The 22,712-nt window shown below is 36.8% G+C and overlaps 1 protein-coding gene across 1 annotated transcript in view; it reads right to left on the bottom strand.

Annotated features, from left to right (window-relative positions):
* Positions 1 to 3,220: 3,220 nt before the first annotated feature.
* LOC110959469 (carcinoembryonic antigen-related cell adhesion molecule 5-like) overlaps positions 3,221 to 22,712 on the bottom strand; it is a 51,619-nt gene continuing 32,127 nt past the window's right edge. Inside the window, 7 exon segments of the mRNA XM_051956390.1 lie at positions 3,221 to 3,486; positions 3,851 to 3,888; positions 3,980 to 4,020; positions 4,616 to 4,721; positions 5,761 to 6,027; positions 6,378 to 6,439; positions 11,894 to 12,101. Coding sequence (XP_051812350.1) covers positions 3,274 to 3,486; positions 3,851 to 3,888; positions 3,980 to 4,020; positions 4,616 to 4,721; positions 5,761 to 6,027; positions 6,378 to 6,439; positions 11,894 to 12,101 — 935 coding nt within the window. The 3' untranslated portion in view covers positions 3,221 to 3,273.

Raw genomic sequence — 22,712 nt, 5'->3', positions numbered from 1 at the left:
ATGAAGCAGTAAACACGTGGGCTAATGCAAAACCGTGTGAAGCTGCTGCCTTTCCAACAAAGCAGGTAAAGTTTTGGGAAATCTCCAGTATTGAAAGGGTCCACACGAGCTCATTCTCATAGATTGCAAAGAAGGTTCTAAAGGGGAAACCATTACTTTCCACACTCAGGGTGCAACTTGTCAGGCAGGTGAAATAACTCAGTCTGCCAGGAATCTCAGTGTCAGATCTGCTGATGTTGACATGAATCATATTAAAAAATAGATTAGAAAGTATCACAGTGAAGAAAAATAAATTATTTTATGTTTATTTAGTATATTCCCTTATGCTTAAATTCTTACAGATGATCGTTCAAGCTGGAAACTATTTGTAGAAACCAGCATCAGTGGGCAGCAGTGAGTCAAAATGAAGTGTGAGGTTGTTTTGCAGAAGTTAGACTGCATTACATGCAGCACTAGAGGGCGCTATCTCACAGGAATTTTTCTGTGCTTGTTGTCCCTTCCTCTTTTCTTTCTTCTTTTTAAAAAAGAAAGCCTATTTATCAAGTGGGATGTGCAGTGAAAGACCTGAATTCAATAGGCTGTCAACAGGCCTTTAGACTGGTATTGATAAAATGACAAAACAGCACAGCAGTGTTTAGTGTCGTTTCTTCCTCATCCACTTTCATTTTTACTTCCCCTTTTCTGTGATCATTAAATGTAGACAGTATTTAGCCTCAGGAATGTGACTTTTGAGTCCTACTACTAGGAAATAGATGAAGACTGAAGTGGGACTATGAAAAGGTTGTATGCCTCATAAACTGTTTTATTCTAACAACATGATAAAGTTTTCATGCATTAAAAGTCTGTTTTGACTTGTGATGGATCCACCCAGATGTCACACAGTCTCACACAGATAAGGCAATACATTTCTGGCAAATTTCTAGGTGTGGCATTTCTGGTGCATGATTTACAATTTAAAAAACAGCAGAAGAGTAACAGACTAAAAGTGTATATGTGGAACCTGTTATCTGTTACATACTGGTAGCAGCTGTAAAAGCACAATGGAAAAATAGTCTATAATTTGTGTAATTTAATTCTTTACACAGTACTTTTACAGCACTGTTATTTGAGACATTAGGTTTGCATAACAGCATAATAACACTGTACTTTGAATTTATTGCTGCTATTTAAATGCAGTGTCATTCCTGAAAATGGGTTTATTTCAGCCGAATTTTCCTACAACTACTTCCTCTTCTTTTGTCCAGTTCTATTTTGTGTCAAACGACATATGAACATGCAACATTTTCATTTTACATGGCAAGTATTTTTCGTTTTCCTCTCTGGTAGCATCACTATTTTGAAGATAAAATGTATGTGGACTATAACTCCAAACATTTTTCAATGAACTTAAGGAATAGTCTATTGTCTGAGCAAGCATTTCAATTATTACAAATACAATATTTTTTTCATTTTGAAAGTAATTTTTTTTTTTTGCATTCATTATTGAAAAGGCACATTGGTAAAACACTGGATTATGATAGCTAAAATGAAATTCTTTTAAGTGATGGAAGACTTTAAGAAAAAAACAAAAACTGAAAGAAATTACTGGTAAAAAGGTAATGATAATACATAACTAAGGTTCGGAAAAGTTATTTTTGTAAAACATTGTTTCCTTTTAATGCATGTGAAATCCAGTGTGTAATAAGTAACTAAGAGGGGAGGAGAGATCTGGACAAACACTTGTTTCATTTGTGCACTAACCACAACCAAAATAAAACTTGTGTATACAGTGTGATCATAATCCATATAGAATACTTTATATGCAATAGATTACTGTGTTCCAGGTCAACAGTTTACTGTATAAGAGTGACACTCTAATATTATGCTGAACTTCCCTTCAAACAGTCTACTGTATTGTTTAAAAAAACTTTTTACGAAGTGTCACAGGAAACCTATTGTATCTAATGCCTTGATGTGTGATACAGGGTTTAATATCACATAACTGGATAAAATAGTCTTCAAAACTAATAAGTTACAAAAGGTCTATAGGGTGACAACTCACATTTGACAATGATATGAACTAAATAGACATGATTTGTACAATCAGTGTATGAAGCAATGTAAACTGGTATCTATTTTATAATCACAGTATTGTAATGTTCTGACAGAGGAAGCGCTTTATTTTATCTTCAGAACAACTTCTGATTAAATTTATTGTAAACTTGCTTACAGCTAGACTGCAGTTTCCACATCTAGATCAGGGGTTCCCAAAGTAAGGGTTGAGGAGGAGAGGGACTGCAAGATGACTTTCAGAACCTCTTGTGAATAAAATGCTCGACTCAGAGCTTAAAAGTCTTCTTGAGACTGTGATACATATGGTCATCTATATGAAATCACTTCCAGCCAGATTCACCTGAGCTCAGCCCCTCAACAATGAAACATGTCTCCATGGTTGAGGGGATGAGCTGAGGTGAATCTTCTGAACACAGTTAGCCACAAAGGTGTAGAATCGCTGTGATTCATTTTTATGTATCCAAGACCACCTTAGAGTTGGTCCAGAAAAACAAAGTTCCTCCTTGTGCATGTTGCTCATCTTGCCAGGAAAAAAAACTGCAGCTGTCAAGTCCAACTTTGGGACAGTTGTGACCTTTGAGGGTGAGATGTGTGATTTTCCTACAACTAAGACACAGTGAACATCTCCATCTTCATTTTGAAACCTCAAGCAGGAACACTGACCATAGCCCTTCAAACTAGCATCCAAGAAATGATGCAGCTCTGTCTTCAAGACCTTTCCAAATCCAACAGGTGAGTATGTGCAGGGTATGGCGATATTATCTAATTGGGCTACATCACTTCTCCACTGTTCCCATTTTGGTTGAAGCTCATCATGGAGAGGATCATCTCAGTCTGTGCCTCACCTACACATCTCCTGAAGAATGATCTTTGCCTTGAACAGAGCTGGTGTCCCAAACCCAATGGGATCAAACAAGGAGGTAACATTTCCATTAGTGGCAGTTCAGGGTGGTATACTCTCTGGGACATCCCTGTCATTCAACACAAACTTGTGCAGTCATAGACCACCTGTGGCAGAGTTCACTAGCTCCTCTGGTGATGTGTAGGGCTAGCTTTGTGTTCCTGACATCTGTCATGGCAACAGCTGCCAGAACTGGTTGATAATTAACCATGTTAAAGTGCTTTGACTAAGTAAACTGAAGCCCAAATTAGTCTGCCATAAAGGAACTGAGGGGGGAAGTGCACGTTTCTTTATGTCAAATTCAATCAGTTTTAACAGATCTAAGCTTCACTTTGTACACCATTAGTACCAGCCTGAGGAGCTTGTGTCTTCACTCGCTGCATGTGGGCGTCATAGTTAGGAGGAGAAGCTGCTGCAGGAGGACCGCTGTTCACTCGGACTTGAGCATAATCTGAGGAGGTGTTCTGTAACCCCAGCTGGACTTCCCCACCATTTTTGTTCCTCAAAAAACGGACGTCTGCATAGTTCACCTCCTAGACAAGAAAAGAGAGGATAATATTATGAAATAATTTCTATGAAAATGTGTGAGGGATCTTGTCAAAGTTTTTAGAAATTCCAGAAAATGCAACTTTCATTTCACAATAGATTTGATATTAAAGGAAATACTTGATTAGCAATGGCATGGAACTGAAAAGGTATAAAAGCTGTAGTGTGTGTTAAAGATACTATATACATTATAGTTAACAGTTACACTGTATTTTCTCTGTATTTTTTTGGTTTATTCAAAATCATTAATTTAATGAGTATGGCAAGTAAACAGTTAATTAATAGAACCCATGATTTCACTATAAAGTGTCTTGGTTACTTTAGTGCATGTAAAGGCACTGATAACTTTACCTCACTTGAGTATCCTGTGTTGTCTTTGCCTTTGTCTCCTTTAAAACATGACACATAAACAATGTTTAATAAACTGAATTAAGCTCAAGGAGTAAATAATTATGTCTAAACACATACACATAGATTTACCTGTGGAAGTGTTTCTTCTAGAGGATGTTTTTGGAGGTTTTCTGTTCAGAGAGACAATAAGTTATTATTATACAAATTAAATATTCTCTGAATAGTTTCTGGTGTATTTATTCAGTGCAGCTGCTTTTTATGATTTAACCTCTGGCTCCACAAAAACATAGAAAACAAATGACATGATCACAATGATTCTGTGAGACAAAGATTTTTTGTATTTTAAGAAACAACTAACAAAAAATGATGTTTAATTTTACTACATTAAACAGTTCTGCAAGCAGAATTTCAAAATTTTGTTCTCAAACACAAAATTGCTTTTAACTCTTAATGAAAATTAGAGTCAGTAAAATATTTTAATCTGACAATCATAAAAAAATTTGCTAATTTTAGTTCCACTGAGAACCGACAGAAATGATTTATAGATGAAGCTAAAGTTAGGATTTATACAGAGAATATATTTTACATTCCCAGACTAGCAAAAGTAGCACACTGTCAGTTTCTCTTTTGATGAATATCAACCTTCTGTTGGTGTTCAAACATTTTTACACCTGAACACTCAAAATACATCTCAACACAATGTTGTAATTATCAGTAATTTTGAAAATATTTCCTGGTTATGTTCCAATGATATTTTCCACTTACTTTTTTCGATATACGTAGAACCCTACACCAACAGCTCCAGCAATGAGGACACAACATGCAATTACTATTCCAGCGATGCAGCCAGCAGAGCAACCTGATGATTGTTCTGGGAAAATTTAAATACAACAACAACAACAAAAAGTCATTATTCATTTTTTTAACAGCAGCTTTCATCATCTCAAAAATATCTAATTTTTCATCCCTTTGTGTGATTTCCATAGCTAGTCAGATTTCACTACCTCTTTGGTTAGTTTAAAGACTGAGGCAAAGAAATCTCCTGTGGCCACACTTGTGTTTGGAAGAGTGGTGGATGTGCTGTGTGGCTTGAGCAAACTTCATTCTACACAACAGTGTTTTGCTTAAGGTCAGTGAACTGGAGTGTTCAATTTCAACCAACTGTTGTCTCATCAGCTTAAAAAAAATGCTTCACGTTTACATGGAGAAAAAAGATCTATGAGAAAAAACTCAGGAAGCCTAGCACAATGCAAGACAAAGATGATGCTCATTTAGGTTTGAAACTCACAGCTGATGGAGAGGTTAATGAGACTGCTGGTACCATTACTGACAGGGTTAAACACCTGACACATAAATGGTCCCTGGTCATAACAGCTCACATTGACTACAGTCAAAGTGGAGCCTCCATGCATTTCTGCAGCCACCTGATCCACAACGTACAATTTTTAAATGTTGTAGTTTTATATTCACTGTTGCTCATGCCATGCAGTTGTTCTTAATATTTTATATTGTAAAAGAGTCTCACTTTAAACTGCAGCCTGATATTATGACTGAACGGCAACTTTGTGACCAATCACTGCATGTAGGATGAGATTCAGGTGGTAATATATGTCTGGGACAAAACTAAATCTATGTGAAGATTTTACTTTTTAGTGATGTTCACAATTTGTGCTGATTAGCCCCATTTTACATGGACAGTGAAGAAGGGCACTTTATATATCCTCAAACAGTTTGTTTTTGTTTGTTTGTTTGTGAGACTCCTTGGTGTCAATTTTCCAAATATTTATTCCAATCATTTTTATATTTCAAAAATAATTGAGATTTTTTAAAAATAAATATCATAAATATAAGCATAAATCGCATCTTTTTAACCCCATTGTTTTATAGACAAAAACTTTGTTCACACTTACCCAGTACAGATATAGCTCTAGGCTCAGATGTTTCATTTCTCATGGTTTTATTATTGAAAGTCTGACAGCTGTAGTTTCCAGCATTGTTCATCTGAATGTTTGTCAGGATGAGCTCTGGTTCTGTGTGAAGCAGACTTTCTCCATTTAGAAACCACAGAAACTGGGCAGGAGGTCCAGACTCAGTTGAGCAGATCAATCTGACGTTTGACCCTTCTGCAAAGTATTCTTCTGGTGGTGATAGCAGTAAGTTTGTATTTTCTGGACCAACTGAACATGGAGGAAATGCAAGAAGAAGCAAAGTTATTGACTTGAAAAACAAAATTGCATTTGACATACAGCTTGACTCACTGTGAAGTCTCATGATGAAACTGTTCCGTGTACACGACTACATTACTGTGCAACAAGTCTACAAAAACTACAATGTAGTATCATTTAAAAAAAGCAAAGGCTGAGCAGCATCTCATTTGGATGATGTAGTTTCTGATGGTGTTGTACTGAATCCCAATAGGTAGAAAAACATGTTTTTAAAGTTTTCTCTAACCTCTGTGAATAATCTAAACTACCTCTGTCGTTTGCATGCAGATGTCAGATACTGAACAGAGAGATTAAAAACTCACAGCTGACCATGATGTTTACAGGATCACTGGTGCCATTACTGACAGGATTGAACACACGACACCTGAATGGTTGCTGGTCATAGCGAGTCACGTTGACTATTGTCAAAGTGGAGCCTCCATCAGTGAGATGAACTCTGTCACTGGCTGTAACCTCAGAGGTGTCGTTCAGCCAGAGGAAAGAAATGGAGGATCCAAAGGAGGAGCAGGACAGATTAACAGAAGTGAATTCAACCACGTCTGCACTTTTGGGAAGTACTGCTATACTGGAGACTGGGTCTGTGGATGAAAAAAACATGGTTTTACATTTTCCATCATCTAACAAACAGGCAGAAAAACATTACAATGACAAGAAAGGAATTCCACTGAAACAAGCTAAATGTTTGTATGATCCTACTTATTGTTTAATGATGCATAGACCAAATAAAATAACAGCACTTAAAATCCTGAAAACAGCTATTGTACAACAGTGGTCAACAATATTTAAATTTAAATTACTGTCCAACCATCATGTATCATGTTCACTGTTTTAAACATGTCTGCAGTCTGCATGCACCACTACTAGCTACTAGTTGCACTGTGCTATGTGTCATTATGTGTCAGTATTTTGCATTATGACAATAAAGCTTCTCTCTCTCTCTGTCTATCTATCTATTAGCAGTAATTAAATGACAGATCTGTTCCATATATTTTTATATTTTGTTGATAGAACTATAGCTCAGACAGAAGTCATATTAGGAGAAATACATATATGTTACAATCACATTGGCAGTCAAGTGAAATTGTTTATACTTCAGTCACACTGGAACTATATGGATTCTCAGTGTCTTCTCTATGGTGGTGGCCAGGTCTCACTTGAAAACAAACGCTGTTCAATTCTATTCAAAAGGTGTTTGAAGAGTTTTCAAACTCCTTACTATCAGAAAAGTTGGAATAAATCTGTAAGGGTAGGATTTGTTCCAAGACTGTTGCTTTGAATTGCATTATTACAGGTTTAGACAATAACATAAATTAAATGACAAATCTATTACAATACAATACAATTACTTTATTACATATATATTTATTACATGTATATTTACATATTGTTAATAGAACTGTAGCTTATACAGAAGTGAAATTAGGAGAAATAAGTTATCAACAGTCAGAAATTATTTATACTTCAGTCATGAAAAAGAATTTGTAAAGTGTTTCATTTCTCAGGCTGGATAACTGCACCCATAATTGACACAATACAATTTTACAAAGAAAAATAGATAAAATCCCCAATAAATTTCATTATAATATGTGTTTAAATTAGATAACATTATGTTACTATTTTAGATTTTTATAAATGGACGGGTTTTTTAAAAATTTTGAAGACATAAAAGGAATTATTTGTTGGTGGATCTCAACACTTGCTCACCATATATGTTCAATGTGGTGCGTCCTGATGAAGCCTCTCCAGTAAATGGTATAATGTTAACGTTGTACTCTCCACTGTCAGCATCAGTCAGGTTCCTGAGCTCCAGAAATCCAGTAGATAGGAATAGGGTTATCCTGCCTTCATACTCTGGTGGAATTGTGTTTCCCCCAGCATGTGAGGTTATTATAGTAGTATTTACACCAAAAGACCAGCTCACAGACACAAATGGTGTTTCTGTTGGAGTCAGTGATGTAGAGAACAGGAACGTCCCGTCAACAGCTGCATTCAGAGGACCATCTGGCAACACACCAGCACCCTCAGTGAGACCTGAAAGAGACAAATAAAAAAATCCCCTACAAATAAAACAAAGATCAACTGTACATTTTAGAAAGATTAGCATTACTTTTTACCACCATGCACCTGAAGAAGGTATTTTCAGTTTTTGTATCCAGGCTCTGAAACATTTTCATGTTCCACATTAAATTCTGTCTCAATATTTTCAATTTCAAATCAGAATCAAAGGCCTGACATTTTTAAAATGCCTTTATGTCCTCTTGAAGCCTGTTTTCTTTTGATCAAACTGACAAAATTTGTCATTTTGGTTCGTTTCCTGATTTCACTGACTTTTGTCTTCTATGAGTTTTGATGTTAAAGTTCTGTCTCTTTTTTACTGGAGCCACATGTTTTATCTTAGCTATCCTGTTCATATGACTGTCTTCAGGATGTTAGCTTTAATCTTATTGTCATCAGGTCAAATTGCATTTTAGATAATTTTTGTCGGGTTTCAACTGTAATATTTAAATTATTCTGAACAATTTCATCTGCAATCTCCAGCTGAGATTTGATTTTCACTCATCAATTAGAAACTAACTGACAAAAATAAAGTTGAAAGGGAATACATGTCTGTATTTGTTATGTAGGCTCTCAGTGCAGTTGAAGTAAGAACAAGGTTAACATTTGACAATGACATTAAAGAATAATTAAATTTATAGCAATTAAAATGACCATCGAGGCATTTCTTCCTTCTGATTTTATGTTTTTTTTTCCAGTAGTTGTTTCTAAGTAGATATCTGATTTCATTGCCCTCGATAAATGTCTACATGGATACCTCTTGTGTACATATTATATTGATATTCTAAATACTTTTTAAAAAAGTTACATTGTTCTTCACGGGGCGTCTAACCTCGGTTCACTCACTGTCTAAAGAACTGCTGTCTTGTGTTGCAGTTTTTAGTAGTTCCAACATTTAAATCTAATTATTGCTAATAAAACATACAGAATGTGCTCTTCATGCTTTTCAAACTCTTCAGCTTTCCTGCTCTTCCTAATTAAAATAAAGTCTGACAAAAAACCAATAATTATATGCACAGCACTGCACTAGAAGTTCTACTGAACACTCTTAAATGTGAAACTCTTACCTGTAAAAGCCACAAAGACGATGAAAAGTAGTGGTAACTGAGCCATTGATCAACCTCTCTGAAGGGTGTAGATGAGGACAATGAAACGTGTTAAGAAATGACAAGTCATGAGAGCAGCCTGATACCTGATCACCTGTGGTAAAGAAGTGCAGGACGTCTCCCTCCTGTGGCAAAAACGAGTTTGTGCAAGCAACCCAGAAGAAGGTACAAATTTAACAGGTCAGTAGAAAACAAAGCAGAACACAATCATAAATGCATGTCAAAGGATTCATTCATTTTGAAAATGTCTTAATGTCTAACATCAGGAAAATGATGAGTGAATGGGCTCAGGTTTGAATGAGTGTATAAAAAATGTTGTTGACTTGATTTCTTTTTGTGCTAGAGGTGTTTGTGCTAGATTTAAAAGTTAGATTTCTTTACTTTATTGCCCAGATGTTGATGATTTAATAGCATACAAGGGATAGAAGAGGACTGACTCTGAAGTTCCCAAAACAAGAGGACAGGAGACAAATGTTCTGTAAATATATTTCATACAGTGTCATCCATTTTTGGTGTATGTGACATGAGACATGATGCCGTTTAGGGTGAGAAGAGGAGGAGAAACATGTCACCTAATCATATTTAACAGGAAAACTTGTCTGCAGTCCGGTACTTAATCACATTTAACCCGAAAACCTGTAGAAAACAACAGCAAAAACAGTAAAGGTACAACAGAAAACCCTTTAAGTGGACACAGAGTGAAACGTAAGTCGCGCGCGTTCACGCGAAGGGGGCGTCAGATTTTTCCGGGGAGTGTGAAAATTCTACAACACCGGTTTGCAGGGCATATTTAGGAAAACCTTCATATATTTATCCCTTTACAAAAATACCTGTTAGGGAGGGCGAAATATCCGTGTTAGTGCAACTAAGAGGCCCAAACTGACAGAAAAATGTGCAATAGGAAAAGATCCATACTGGCGTGGCCGGTTTATGTGCCCCCCGCACCCCGCCCTCGGAATCTCAGTTCCGGGGTTCACTTCCACCCTCTCACAGCATCAGGCTGCCAAAATCAAAAAAGTTCATTTTATTTCTCATTAATGTACATTCAGCACCCCATCTTGACAGAAAAAAACAGAAATGAATAAATTTTTGCAAATTTATTAAAAAAGAAAAAGTGAAATATCACATGGTCAGAAGTATTCAGACCCTTTGCAGCGACATTCATATTTAACTCACATGCTGTCCATTTCTTCTGATCCTCCTCGAGATGGTTCTGCTTCTTTATTGGAGTCCAGCTGTGTTTCCTATCTCCCGACTGCATCTCTGGAGCTCAGCCACAGTGATCTTTGGGTTCTTCTTTACCTCTCTCACCAAGGCTCTTCTCCCTCGATTGCTCCGTTTGGCTGGACGGCCAGGTCTAGGAAGAGTTGTGGTCGTCCCAAACTTCTTCCATTTGAGGATTATGGAGGCCACTGTGGTCTGAGGAACCTTGAGTGCTGCAGAAATTCTTTTGTAACCTTGGCCAGATCTGTGCCTTGCCACAGTTCTGTCTCTGAGCTCCTTGGGCAGTTCCTTCCACCTCATGATTCTCATTTGCTCTGACATGCACTGTGAGCTGTAAGGTCTTATATAGACAGGTGTGTGCCTTTCCTAACCAAGTCCAGTCAGTTTAATTAAACACAGCTGGACTCCAACAAAGAAGCAGAACCATCTCGAGGAGGATCAGAAGAAATGTACAGGATGTGAGTTAAATATGAATGTCGCTGCAAAGGGTCTGAATACTTCTGACCATGTGATATTTCAGTTTTTCTTGTTTAATAAATTTGCAAACATTTCTGCATTTCTGTTTTTATCTGTCAAGATGGGGTGCTGAGTGTACATTAATGAGAAATAAAATGAACTTTTTTGATTTTGGCAAATGGCTGCAATGACACAGAGAGTGAAAAATTTCAAGGGGTCTGAATACTTTCTGCACCCACTGTAAATCATGTCTTTTTAACCACATTGTTTTATAGACAAAAACTTTGGTCACACTTACCCAGTACAGATATAGCTTTAGACTCAGATGTTTCATGTCTCATGGTTTTATTATTGAAGGCCTGACATCTGTAGTTTCCAGTGTTGTTCATCTGAATGTTTGTCAGGTTGAGCTCTTGCTCTGTGTGACGCAGACTTTCTCCATTTAGAAACCACAGAAACTGGGCAGGAGGTCTAGACTCAGTTGAGCAGATCAATCTGACGTCTGACCCTTCTGCAAAGTATTCTTCTGGTGGTGATAGCAGTAAGTTTGTATTTTCTGGACCAACTGAACATGGAGGAAATGCAAGAAGAAGCAAAGTTATTGACTTGAAAAACAAAATTGCATTTGACATACAGCTTGACTCACTGTGAAGTCTCATGCTGAAACTGTTCCGTGTACACGACTACATTACTGTGCAACAAGTCTACAAAAACTACAAGGAAAGATCTTTTCTTTTAAACAAATGCTGAGCAGCATCTGATTTGGATGATGTAGTTTCTGATGGTGTGGAACTGAATCCCAATAGGTCGAAAAGCATGTTTTTAAAGTTTTCACTAACCTCTGTGAATAATCTAAACTACCTCTGAAGTTTGCATGCAGATGTCAGATACTGAACAGAGAGATTAAAAACTCACAGCTGACCATGATGTTTACAGGCTCACTGGTGCCATTACTGACAGGATTGAACACACGACACCTGAATGGTTGCTGGTCATAGCGAGTCACATTGACTATTGTCAAAGTGGAGCCTCCATCAGTGAGATGAACTCTGTCACTGGCTGTAACCTCAGAGGTGTCGTTCAGCCAGAGGAAAGAAATGGAGGATCCAAAGGAGGAGCAGGACAGACTAACAGAAGTGAATTCAACCACGTCTGCACTTTTGGGAAATACTGATACATTGGAGACTGGCTCTGTGGATGAAAAAAACATGGTTTTACATTTTCCATCATTTAACAAACAGGCAGAAAAACATTACAATGATCAGAAAGGAATTTTACCCAAACAAGCTAAATGTTTGTATGATCCTACTTATTGTTTAATGATGCATAAAACAAATAAAATAACAGCAGTTAAAATCCTGAAAACAGCTATTGTACAACAGTGGTAAAAATATTTAACTTTAAATTACTGTCCAACCATCATGTATCATGTTCACTGTTTTAAACATGTCTGCAGTCTGCATGCACCACTACTAGCTACTAGTTGCACTGTGCTATGCGTCATTATGTGTCAGTATTTTGCATTATGACAACAAAGCTTCTCTCTCTCTCTGTCAGTCTGTCTATCTATCTATTAGCAGTAATTAAATGACAGATCTGTATATTTTGTTGATAGAACTGTAGCTCAGACAGAAGTCATATTAGGAGAAATACATATATGTTACAATCACATTGGCAGTCAAGTGAAATTGTTTATACTTCAGTCATGATAAAAGAAATTGTAAGATGTTTCATTTCTCAGACTGGATAACTGCACCCATAATTTACACAATATAATTTTACGAAGAATAACAGATGAAGTCCCCAATAAACTTTATTATAATATGTCTATGAATGATGTAGTATTATGTTACTGTTTGATTTTAAAAAATGAATGTTTTTTTTAATTTTGAAGAGATACAAGTAATTATTTGTAGGTGGATCTCATCTCTTGCTCACCATATATGTTCAGTGTGGTGCGTCCTGATAAAGCGTTTCCAGCAGCTGGTATAATGTTCACGTTGTACTCTCCACTGTCAGCATCAGTCAGGTTCCTGAGCTCCAGAGATCCAGTAGATGGGAATAGGGTTATCCTGTCTTCATACTCTGGTGATGTTGTGTTTCCCCCAGCATGCAAGGATATTATAGGATTTAAACCAAAAGACCAGCCCACAGACACAAATGGTGTTTCTGTTGGAGTCAGTGATGTATTGAACAGGAACATCCCGTCAACAGTTGCATTCAGAGGACCATCTGGCAACACACCAGCACCCTCAGTTAGACCTGAAAGAGACAACTAAAAAATCACCTTCACATAAAACAAAGACCAACTGTGAATTTTAGAAAGATTAGCATTACTGTTTACCACCATGCAGCTGAAGAAGGTATTTTCAGTTTTTGCATCCAGGCTCTGAAACATTTTCATGTTCCACATTAAATTCTGTCCCAATAAAGGCCTGACATTTTTAATTTGCCTTTATCTCTACTTGTGGCTTTCTTTCTTTTGATCAAACTGCTTTATGTCATTTTGGTTGGTTTCCTGATTTCACTGACTTTTGTCTTCTATGAGTTTTGATATTAAAGTTCTGTCTCTTCTTTAATGGAGCCACATGTTTTATCTTAGCTATCCTGTTCATATGACTATCTTCATGGTGTGAGCTTTAATCCTATTTCACTCAGGTCAAATTGTGCTTTATATCATTTTGCAGGGCTTAAATTGCAATATTTAAATTACTATGACAAATTCATACCATAAAAGACATCATCTGTAATCTCCAGCTGAGATTTGTGTTTCATTCATCAGTTTGAAATTAACTGACAATAATAAAGCTGAAAGAAAAACATGTCTGTATTTGTTATGGAGGCTACCAGTGCAGTTAAAGTAAGAACAAGGTTAACATTTGAAAACGAAGTTAATGGATAATCAAGTATTTACCGATTAACACGAATGTCAGAGCTCTTCTTCCTTCTGACATTTTGTTTTCCAGTAGTTTTTTCCAAGGAGGAATCTGAGTTCATTGCCCTAGATAAAAGTCTACATAAGCATACCTCTTGATATTCAAAATATATAGTTTTTAAATTACATTGTTCTTCAAGGGGCGTCTAACCCCTGGTTCACTCACTGTCAAAATAACTGCTGTCGTATGTTTTCCAGTGTTCAGTTCAGCAAAACTCTTCAGTTTTGCTGCTCTTCATAATTAAACTAAAGTCTGACAAACAAACCAATAATAGTATGCACAGCACTGCACTAAAAGTTCTACTGAACACTCTTAAATGTGAGACTCTTACCTGTAAAAGCCACGAAGACGATGAAAAGTAGTGGTAACTGAGCCATTGATCAACCTCCCTGAGGGGTGTTGTTGTGGACAATGAAACCTTCGAATCTCCTGTCAACCTGGTGACTGATTATGTTGAGTGAATCTCTGCCTACATTTGGTGTTAAGAAATGACTAAGTCATGAGAGCAGCCTGATGCCTGATCACCTGCAGTCAGGAAGTGCAGGACGTCTCCCTCCTGTGGCAAAAACGAGTTTGTGCAAGCAACATTGAAGAATGTTCCGTAAATATATTTCATACAGTGTCATCCGTCTTTGGTGGATGTGACATGAGACATGACATTAGAGAATGGAAGTTTAACAACATGTTAGTAATGATTAACAAGCTCAGGCAGTTTTGGAGAAGCAAGTCTACTTCCTCATACCTCTGGATTTTAGAACAGACATTCATAGACTGAAATCAGTAAAGGGAAAGTCAGGGAGTCAAAGACAAACCACTTTTTGTTTCTTGGACTTTGTGATATTTAAGTTTAAATGGAAAAGGTTGTGATCAGCATCATTATTCTCGGATCGATCTCAGGTGAGCTCTTACATGTTGATTCAAGAGATTAAAACATTTTTCACTTGTTTTGAAAAACACAAACAAAAAAATTAAATATGTCAACATACATTCTTTATTGTGAAGTCATTGAGGGAATGTTTATTATGTAAGATTAAACATTTGATCTATGGATTATATGAGCATGACAAAAAAAATACTTCAAAGCAATGTTAAAATCAGGAAGTTTATGTTTCTCTTTCCTCTTATCTAGATATTGGAACTCTTATGTCTGATTAACAATTCTGCTTCTAAAGCAAATATCAAGTATCTTTTGATCTTTCTGAGTCATTAGGTTTCACAAATAGCTATCTATGATTTTCTGTGCTCAGAGTGTCTCAGGATTGTAAAGTCTGCAGTATAAAGAGAATAAATGAGAACAACAAACTGTAGGTACATGTTTCATAGCAAAGATATTCAAAATTGAAACAAAGAACTGACAACACATCTGCATCTCAAAAATTTAGAAAACATTTGAGAGGATTTTGAGTGCAGCAAATGTGAGACCCTTTGACAACCTGATAAAAAATTCATTAACACCCATTTCAAATTTATACAGTGGTTTCTTGTTACTGGTGTCAACAGACATCTGCACTTGTCAGCTACAGAAAAGTTGCTACACACAGCAGATGTTTAAGAAAAAATACTTATTGAGTTTCCTCTTAAACCAAAAAGTGTCTCTTTCAGGTCTAACTGAGGGTGCTGGTGTGTTGCCAGATGGTCCTCTGAATGCAGCTGTTGACGGGACGTTCCTGTTCTCTACATCACTGACTCCAACAGAAACACCATTTGTATCTGTGAGCTGGTCTTTTGGTTTAAATAATAATATAATAACCTCACATGCTGGCGGAAACACAACTCCACCAGAGTATGAAGACAGGATAACCCTATTCCTTTCTACTGGATTTCTGGAACTCAGGACCCTGACTGATGCTGACAGTGGAGAGTACAACGTTAACATTATACCAGCTGTTGGAGACATTTTATCAGGACGCACCACACTGAACATATATGGTGAACAAGTGTTGAGATCCACCTACAAATGATTCATTTTGCCTCATCCAAAAAAATACGTACTTTTTTGAAAAATTTAAAAATAGTAACATAATATTATTTAATATGTCTTAAAAATTGTGTATCATGATTAAAAAATGGAAAATTTCACTTGACTGCCAATGTGATTGTAAAATATATTTATCTCTTCAAATATGACTTCTGTAAAACTACAGTTCTGTCAACAATGTACAAAAATACATGGAACAGATCTGTCATTTTATTACTGTTATTATCTGAACCTGTAATAATGTAATTCAATGCAACAGTCTGACAACAAATCCTACCTTTACAGATTTATTCCAGTTTGCTGAAGATTGTGTGAGAAATGTGTTTGAAATATCAGCAAACTTCAAACACCTTCTGAATAGAATTGAACAGCATTTGTTTTCAAGTGAGACCTGACCACCACCATAGAGAAGAGACTGAGAATCTTATAGTTCAATTATTGCTTCTCAAATATGGTGTGAAAACAACTGAAAGTAAATTTAAAGTTTATTTTACATCAGTCTTGTTGAGTCACATCAAGTGGAAACTGGAGAGTAGATACATGATGGTTGGGCAGTAATTTAAAGATAAATATTGTTGACCACTGTTGTACAATAGCTGTTTTCAGGATTTTATCTGCTGTTATTTTATTTGGTCTATGCATCATTATCAATAAGTAGGTTCACACAAATATTTAGCTTGTTTAGGTAGAATTCCTTTCTGATCATTGTAATGTTTTTCTGCCTGTTTGTTAAATGATGGAAAATGTAAAACCATGTTTTTTCATCCACAGAGCCAGTCTCCAATGTAGCAGTACTTCCCAAAAGTGCAGACGTGGTTGAATTCACTTCTGTTAAACTGTCCTGCTCCTCCTCTGGATCCTCCATTTCTTTCCTCTGGCTGAACGACACCTCTGAGGTTACAGCCAGTGACAGAGTTCATCTCACTGATGGAGGCTCCACTTTGACAATAGTCAACGTGACTCGATATGACCAGCAACCATTCAGGTGTCATGTGTTCAATCCTGTCAGTAATGGCATCAGTGATCCTGTAAACATCATGGTCAGCTGTGAGTTTTTAATCTTTCTGTTCAGTATCTAACATCTGCATGCAAACTACAGAGGTAGTTTAGATTATTCACAGACGTTAGTGAAAACTTTAAAAACTTGTTTTTCTACCTATTGGGATTCAGTTCCACACCATCAGAAACTACATCATCCAAATCAGATGCTGCTCAGCCTTTGTTATTTTTTCTTTTTAAAAATGACATTACATGGTCGTTTTTTTGTAACTTGTTGCACAGTAATGTAGTCGTGTACACGGAACAGTTTCAACATGAGACTTCACAATGAGTCAAGTTGTATGTCATATGCAATGTAGCTTTTCAAGTTAATAACTTTGCTTCTTCTTGCTGTTTCCTCCATGTTCAGTTGGTCCAGAAAACACAAACTTACTGCTATCACCACCAGAAGAATACTTTGCAGAAGGGTCAGACGTCAGATTGTTCTGCTCAACTGATTCTCGACCTCCTGCCCAGTTTCTGTGGTTTCTAAATGGAGAAAGTCTGCTTCACACAGAACCAGAGCTCATCCTGACAAACATTCAGATGAACAATGCTGGAAACTACAGCTGTCAGACCTTCAATAACAAAACCATGAGAATTGAAACATCTGAGCCTAGTGCTATATCTGTACTGGGTAAGTGTAAAAAAAATCTTTTGTATGAAGAAATATGGATTTGAAAAACATAATTTATGCTTTTATTTATTATACTTAGCAAATGAAAAAATGTTTTTTTTTGTTTAAAAAAATTGTGATAAACATTTGTGAAAAGTTAACCGAATGGACAAAAGATATATCTGATGTAGATGTTCACCGAGCTGTGGGTCAAACAGCTGCAACAATGCATGTGTTTTCCTGTAAACAGACACACCACAAAGGAAAAACTATTCATGTATTCTAATCACTCAGTTATGCCTCAAACAAACAATTAATGTTTATCCCACACAAATGGGATAAGTTCACACTGTTTACATTCCTCCCAAATACTAAATAATGTTTTTTTTTCTTATGTTGACGGCAAGTAAAAAAAAAAAAAAAAGACAATGTTTGTTACTTAAAACACGTAACCAACATTGTAGTGACTTCAGGAGACCTGGATGAGTTCAACGGTGTGGCACAAAGGAGATATATTCTGTGGGGTTTTTTTTGTTTGTTTTGTTTTTTCTTCCTGTCAGTCTCTTCTGTACCTCCTCTGGAACCTTGCTGTCTTTCCTCTGACTAAAGAAAAATTAGAATATTCCAGAAAATGCCAGAGTTCAGGTCAATGATGGGGGCTCCACTTTGACTGTAGTGAATGTGATCCGTGATGACCAGGGACCATTTACGGGTCAGGTGTTTAACCCTGTCAGTAATGAAACCAGCAGTCCCATTAACCTCTCCATCAGCTGTGAGTTTCAGTGAGCATCATCTTTAACTTGCATGATATACATGCACCCTAAAAGCTTCAGCTTTGACATTCACCCTATACTAAACAAAGCATGTCATGTCGGCATAGACTGTATATAAAGTGGACGTAGCATCTGGCTCCAGAATTGAAGCCAACCCGGAAGTGTCAAAAACTTGCAATATCACGCCGTCCGCTAGGGTTGGCTCCAAAAAGCTTTTTCTCCATAGACCCCAATTCATTTTTGGAAAAAATAAAATTTGATAGACTGATGTTCTACAGCTCAGGATTTTTTTCCCGTAAGTTTTCATGGTCAAAATGAGAGATCAGGTGGCCGATCTTAAAATAAATCAATACTGAATTTTAAATAAATCGTTAAAGTTGGCAGAGCCAGGGGGCGTGGCTATACTTGATAGACAGCAACAGAAGCCTCTGCGGTAAAATGTGGGTGAGATAAGAGAGTCCTCAGCCAATCCTGCCCCTAGTTGCTCTCCAGTCCAGTCTGTTTGATGACGCTTTTTACGTCACTGGCTCCAAAAAATCCAAAACGGCGACCAGAAAGTAGCAAAATCCGGGCTTCATTTTCTCGGCATTGAAACCAACGGGTGACGTCACGGTTAGTTTACGCCTGCATGTCAGTGTTAGCATTACTTTTTTCCTCGACACATGCCATGACATTACACATTGATGCAATCAATTGAGTCAGGAACAGCTGCCATCTTGGCCATCAGCTCACACCGTACTCGTTAAGATGGAGTTAAGAGGTGTTATGGCCCTCATTATGGATGCATGATGATAGAGGGAACGACATCACTGAAGTGTTTGCCTGCACTGAATGATCTCTGCTGACGGTATCTCAAATTAGTGACACTTACTTGAAGAAGATGCAAGAGTCTGTTTTTTTCTTAAATTGAGCAATAAACAGTTTTTGAATTTATATTTTCTCAGGTGAATCATCAGGTTGCTCTGCTGGCTGCATCGCTGGAATAGTAATTGCATGTTGTGTCGTCATTGCTGGAGCTGTTGGTGGAGGGTTCTACATTTATGTAAAGAAGTAAGTGGGAAATAGCTTTGAAATATAACCAAGCAAATGAACACTCAAAGAAATGACCACAACCTATAGTTAAACAGCAAAGGTTGACATATCTCAAAGGAGGACTAGCCAGGTGGCTACTTTTGCAAGTGTGGGAGTGTACAGTACATTCTGTGTGGTTCTAATTGTGACTTCACAACCAAATCTAAATCTTATCTGTTTTTGGTCAATGACACTGAAATCTATACAAAATTTTGTTGTTGCCATTTAAAATACTAAACTGATAAATCATATCTCGAGTTACACCTTTGTCATTACAGTAGTTATGAAAGTCAAAGTAAAAATTATGTTAATAATTTTGGACTTAGATTTTAATGCTCCGTTTCTAATATTTAGGACAAAAAAGAAACTTCAGACTTCTGTGACAGGTACGTATTCATACCCTGTACTTTGACTGTCATATAAATGCAGTGTCCTGTTTAAAGCAGTCACCTCCCTGGAAAGTTTTACCTTTGTGTTGCTTTTCAACATTGAATCATGGTCAATTTCAATTTCAGTTATTAGTGTTCAATTATTAAAGTTATTTTTTTTTGGTCGTTGTTTGATTGGTAAGTAGACACAGACAGGAAAGCAAGGAGAAGAACCTGAAGTGAAGGGCCGTGAGCTGGAATCAAACCCCAGCCACTGCGTTCATGGGTCGCCCTCTCAGCCAGTTGTACCATCTGAGCGCCCACAATTTATTAGTTTTTATGAATATTTTTGCCAGTTATACGATATTAAACCTTGCACCCCTCAAAATGGATTTTTTGACAAGAATCTTCAAAACAAATAGCAGACACTTATCAAAAGTGACGTACATCTGAGAGTAGATGCAACACAAGCAAGGATCTTGTCAGGAGAAAACAACCTGGATGAGTGCCATAGAACAAGTTCAAGTGTGATCACAGGACCGTGGTGTCTGCAGGCAGTGCGGATTTACTAGGATTTTGTTTTTTAACTTTCTGTTAAGTGCAAAGGTGTTCAGTGAAGAGCTGGGTTTTTCATGTTTTTTTAAAGACTGAGAGTGACTCTGCATTTACCAAGTAACTGCTATCTTCTATGTTCTATATCTCATCTTGCTTCAGTCTCTGTGTAAAAGCTTTTGGTTAAATTCCTGTTCCCCTTTCAGATTTTCAGCCACGTAACAATAGAGGGAACGACATCTGTTGTTCTCTATGGGGATGCTATTTCAAACACTGTGGGGTTGGAACGGATCAGCTTACACCGTGGAAAAGGACACGACTTGTGGGGCGCAAAGGGGATATATTCTGTATATTTTATTTTGAAATTCAGAGAATGAAACCAGGAAATGTTCTGCCCAAACAAAGACTGACTGCTCCCTGACAACAAATGCTAATCAAACTCAAAAACCAAAGTTCCAAAAACATTTAGTAACTAACTGCTATCTCCTATGTTCTAGATCTCAGCTTGCTTGTTTAATCTGAGTTTTTATTAATAGTGATTTTCTCTTTGCTACTCTCTGATAATGCTTTAAAGTTTTTCTCAGTCACTTTGGTACATTTCTCGAATCATCCTCAACATTTGGAAAATAGTAAGCGCATTTCTCAAAACAATTTGTACAAATAGCAAAACACCATGGGTTGCCTGCAAAAGCCAGTCTCTTGTTCAAAATCCTTCGTTCATCTCTCAAAAGTAAATACCTGTGTCCATGAACATGTCAGTGTCATCAGAGTGACAAGTCCTTGTGTCGTTGTGTGTGGATAAGACAGTAAAATTGCTGAGTCATGCTGTCATTAAAGCAGTGTACTCTGGAGGGATGCTCTGATGTAAACTATGGTTAAAGTTTTGATGACAGTTAATGTGAATTATAAATTACAACTTAGTGTATTTGGGAGATTGATTGCAAGAGACTGGACAAGATTCACATTTATTCTTTTACTGTTTGTATTGTAAGTTGTTGACAAACCACATCATTGTGATACAGAAAGGAAAACAGCATTGCAAAGCCCAAAGAAAAAACAAGAAACAAAAGTAGAAATGTGAACACAGAACAATCTCCTTAGGTGTCTTCCTACACCTCCTGATGTTCCTGTCTGTTAGGCCACAAATTCTCATCCACATCACAAATATCTTCTCTTGCGTCTTTGACCAATTTCAGAAAACCTCAACCCTTCATTTCCCTTTGTCAGAGGAAGTCAAGATTCAGCTGGGAGCAATTTACCAATTTAGGACAGATTTAGAAAAAAAAGTCTAATGGAAATTTATAGAAACATGCTTCACATATTATGACAACTTGTTCAACCATTTTTCATGTAAAGACTTATACAATGAATTAATGCCTAAATGTAGTGGGAGGTGAGACTATTCAACAGAGTCCCATGATAATACATTTTGATCAACATGACATAAGCAATTGATAAAGTAGGAAACAGCAGAGAATTGTACATAATCATTTGCATGGATGTACCAGAGCATTTGCAGCGTGTTCAAAGAAATGAGAAACTGCTTTTTTGATCTGCACAAGTGACACAATGATGTGAAGATTGAACAAGTAGTTTTGAGAATTTCAATTCTGATCTGAGAAATGAACCAAAGCGACTGAGAAACACTGTTACTGTACAAGAACAGGCTGCAGTTGTTATGTGCACAGTCTCTCCAATCTTAGTCACTGAAGCTTGAAACTCCTTCTCAACAGTCACAGGTACTCAGTTCTTAACTCTGACCCAGCAAAGATGCATGTGCCATATTCATCCCCTGACTTATGCCTCTCAATAACCTGAAATAATGTACTTTAACGTCAAAAAAGCTGACCAAGATTGAACTGAGCATGAATCAATGTTGAAAAAATAAATCTGACAGAGAAAACTTCCAAGTTTGGAGAATACGTTGAATAGACACTGGACACAGATTAATAGTGATGCAGAAAAAGTGAAGAATCATGATTATAAATACTGAATTACCAAACATACAAAAACAACTCTATTTTCTCCTAGAACAAGACAATATTTATGTGAACACTATTGTGGAGTATGAAAATACTAAATAAACACAGTGATCATCTTTCCTTTTAAAAGTAAGTTTTGGCTCCTGACCACCAATCACAGTATCCAGTTAATCCCCTCAGCTTCTCTTTACTTCAATCCATTCACTTGTCTTGTCTTTATTTTGTCCTGCAGATAATCAAGAAATGCACAATGAAAATATGTCAGTGGTTCTTCTTCATACACAGAAATGTGCATTTGTGCAGTCTGCCTTGATTCTCCTGTTCTTCATCTTCATCATTTCCAACTACAACATTGTAAATAACAGAAGATTTCTAAGTTTGGATAAGATTTTTAACAGAATATGTCCAAATAAAAAAATGCTATGTTTAGACTCTTTTAACCTGCACCTTAAAATATTAATGTTTTTCTTCCTCATGTGGTT

The sequence above is a fragment of the Acanthochromis polyacanthus genome, chromosome 12 (genome assembly GCF_021347895.1).
Source record: "Acanthochromis polyacanthus isolate Apoly-LR-REF ecotype Palm Island chromosome 12, KAUST_Apoly_ChrSc, whole genome shotgun sequence".
NCBI classification, from domain to species: domain Eukaryota; kingdom Metazoa; phylum Chordata; class Actinopteri; family Pomacentridae; genus Acanthochromis; species Acanthochromis polyacanthus.
The sequence above is the reverse complement of the archived record's forward strand: the minus strand, read 5'-3'. Positions and strand labels throughout refer to the sequence as shown.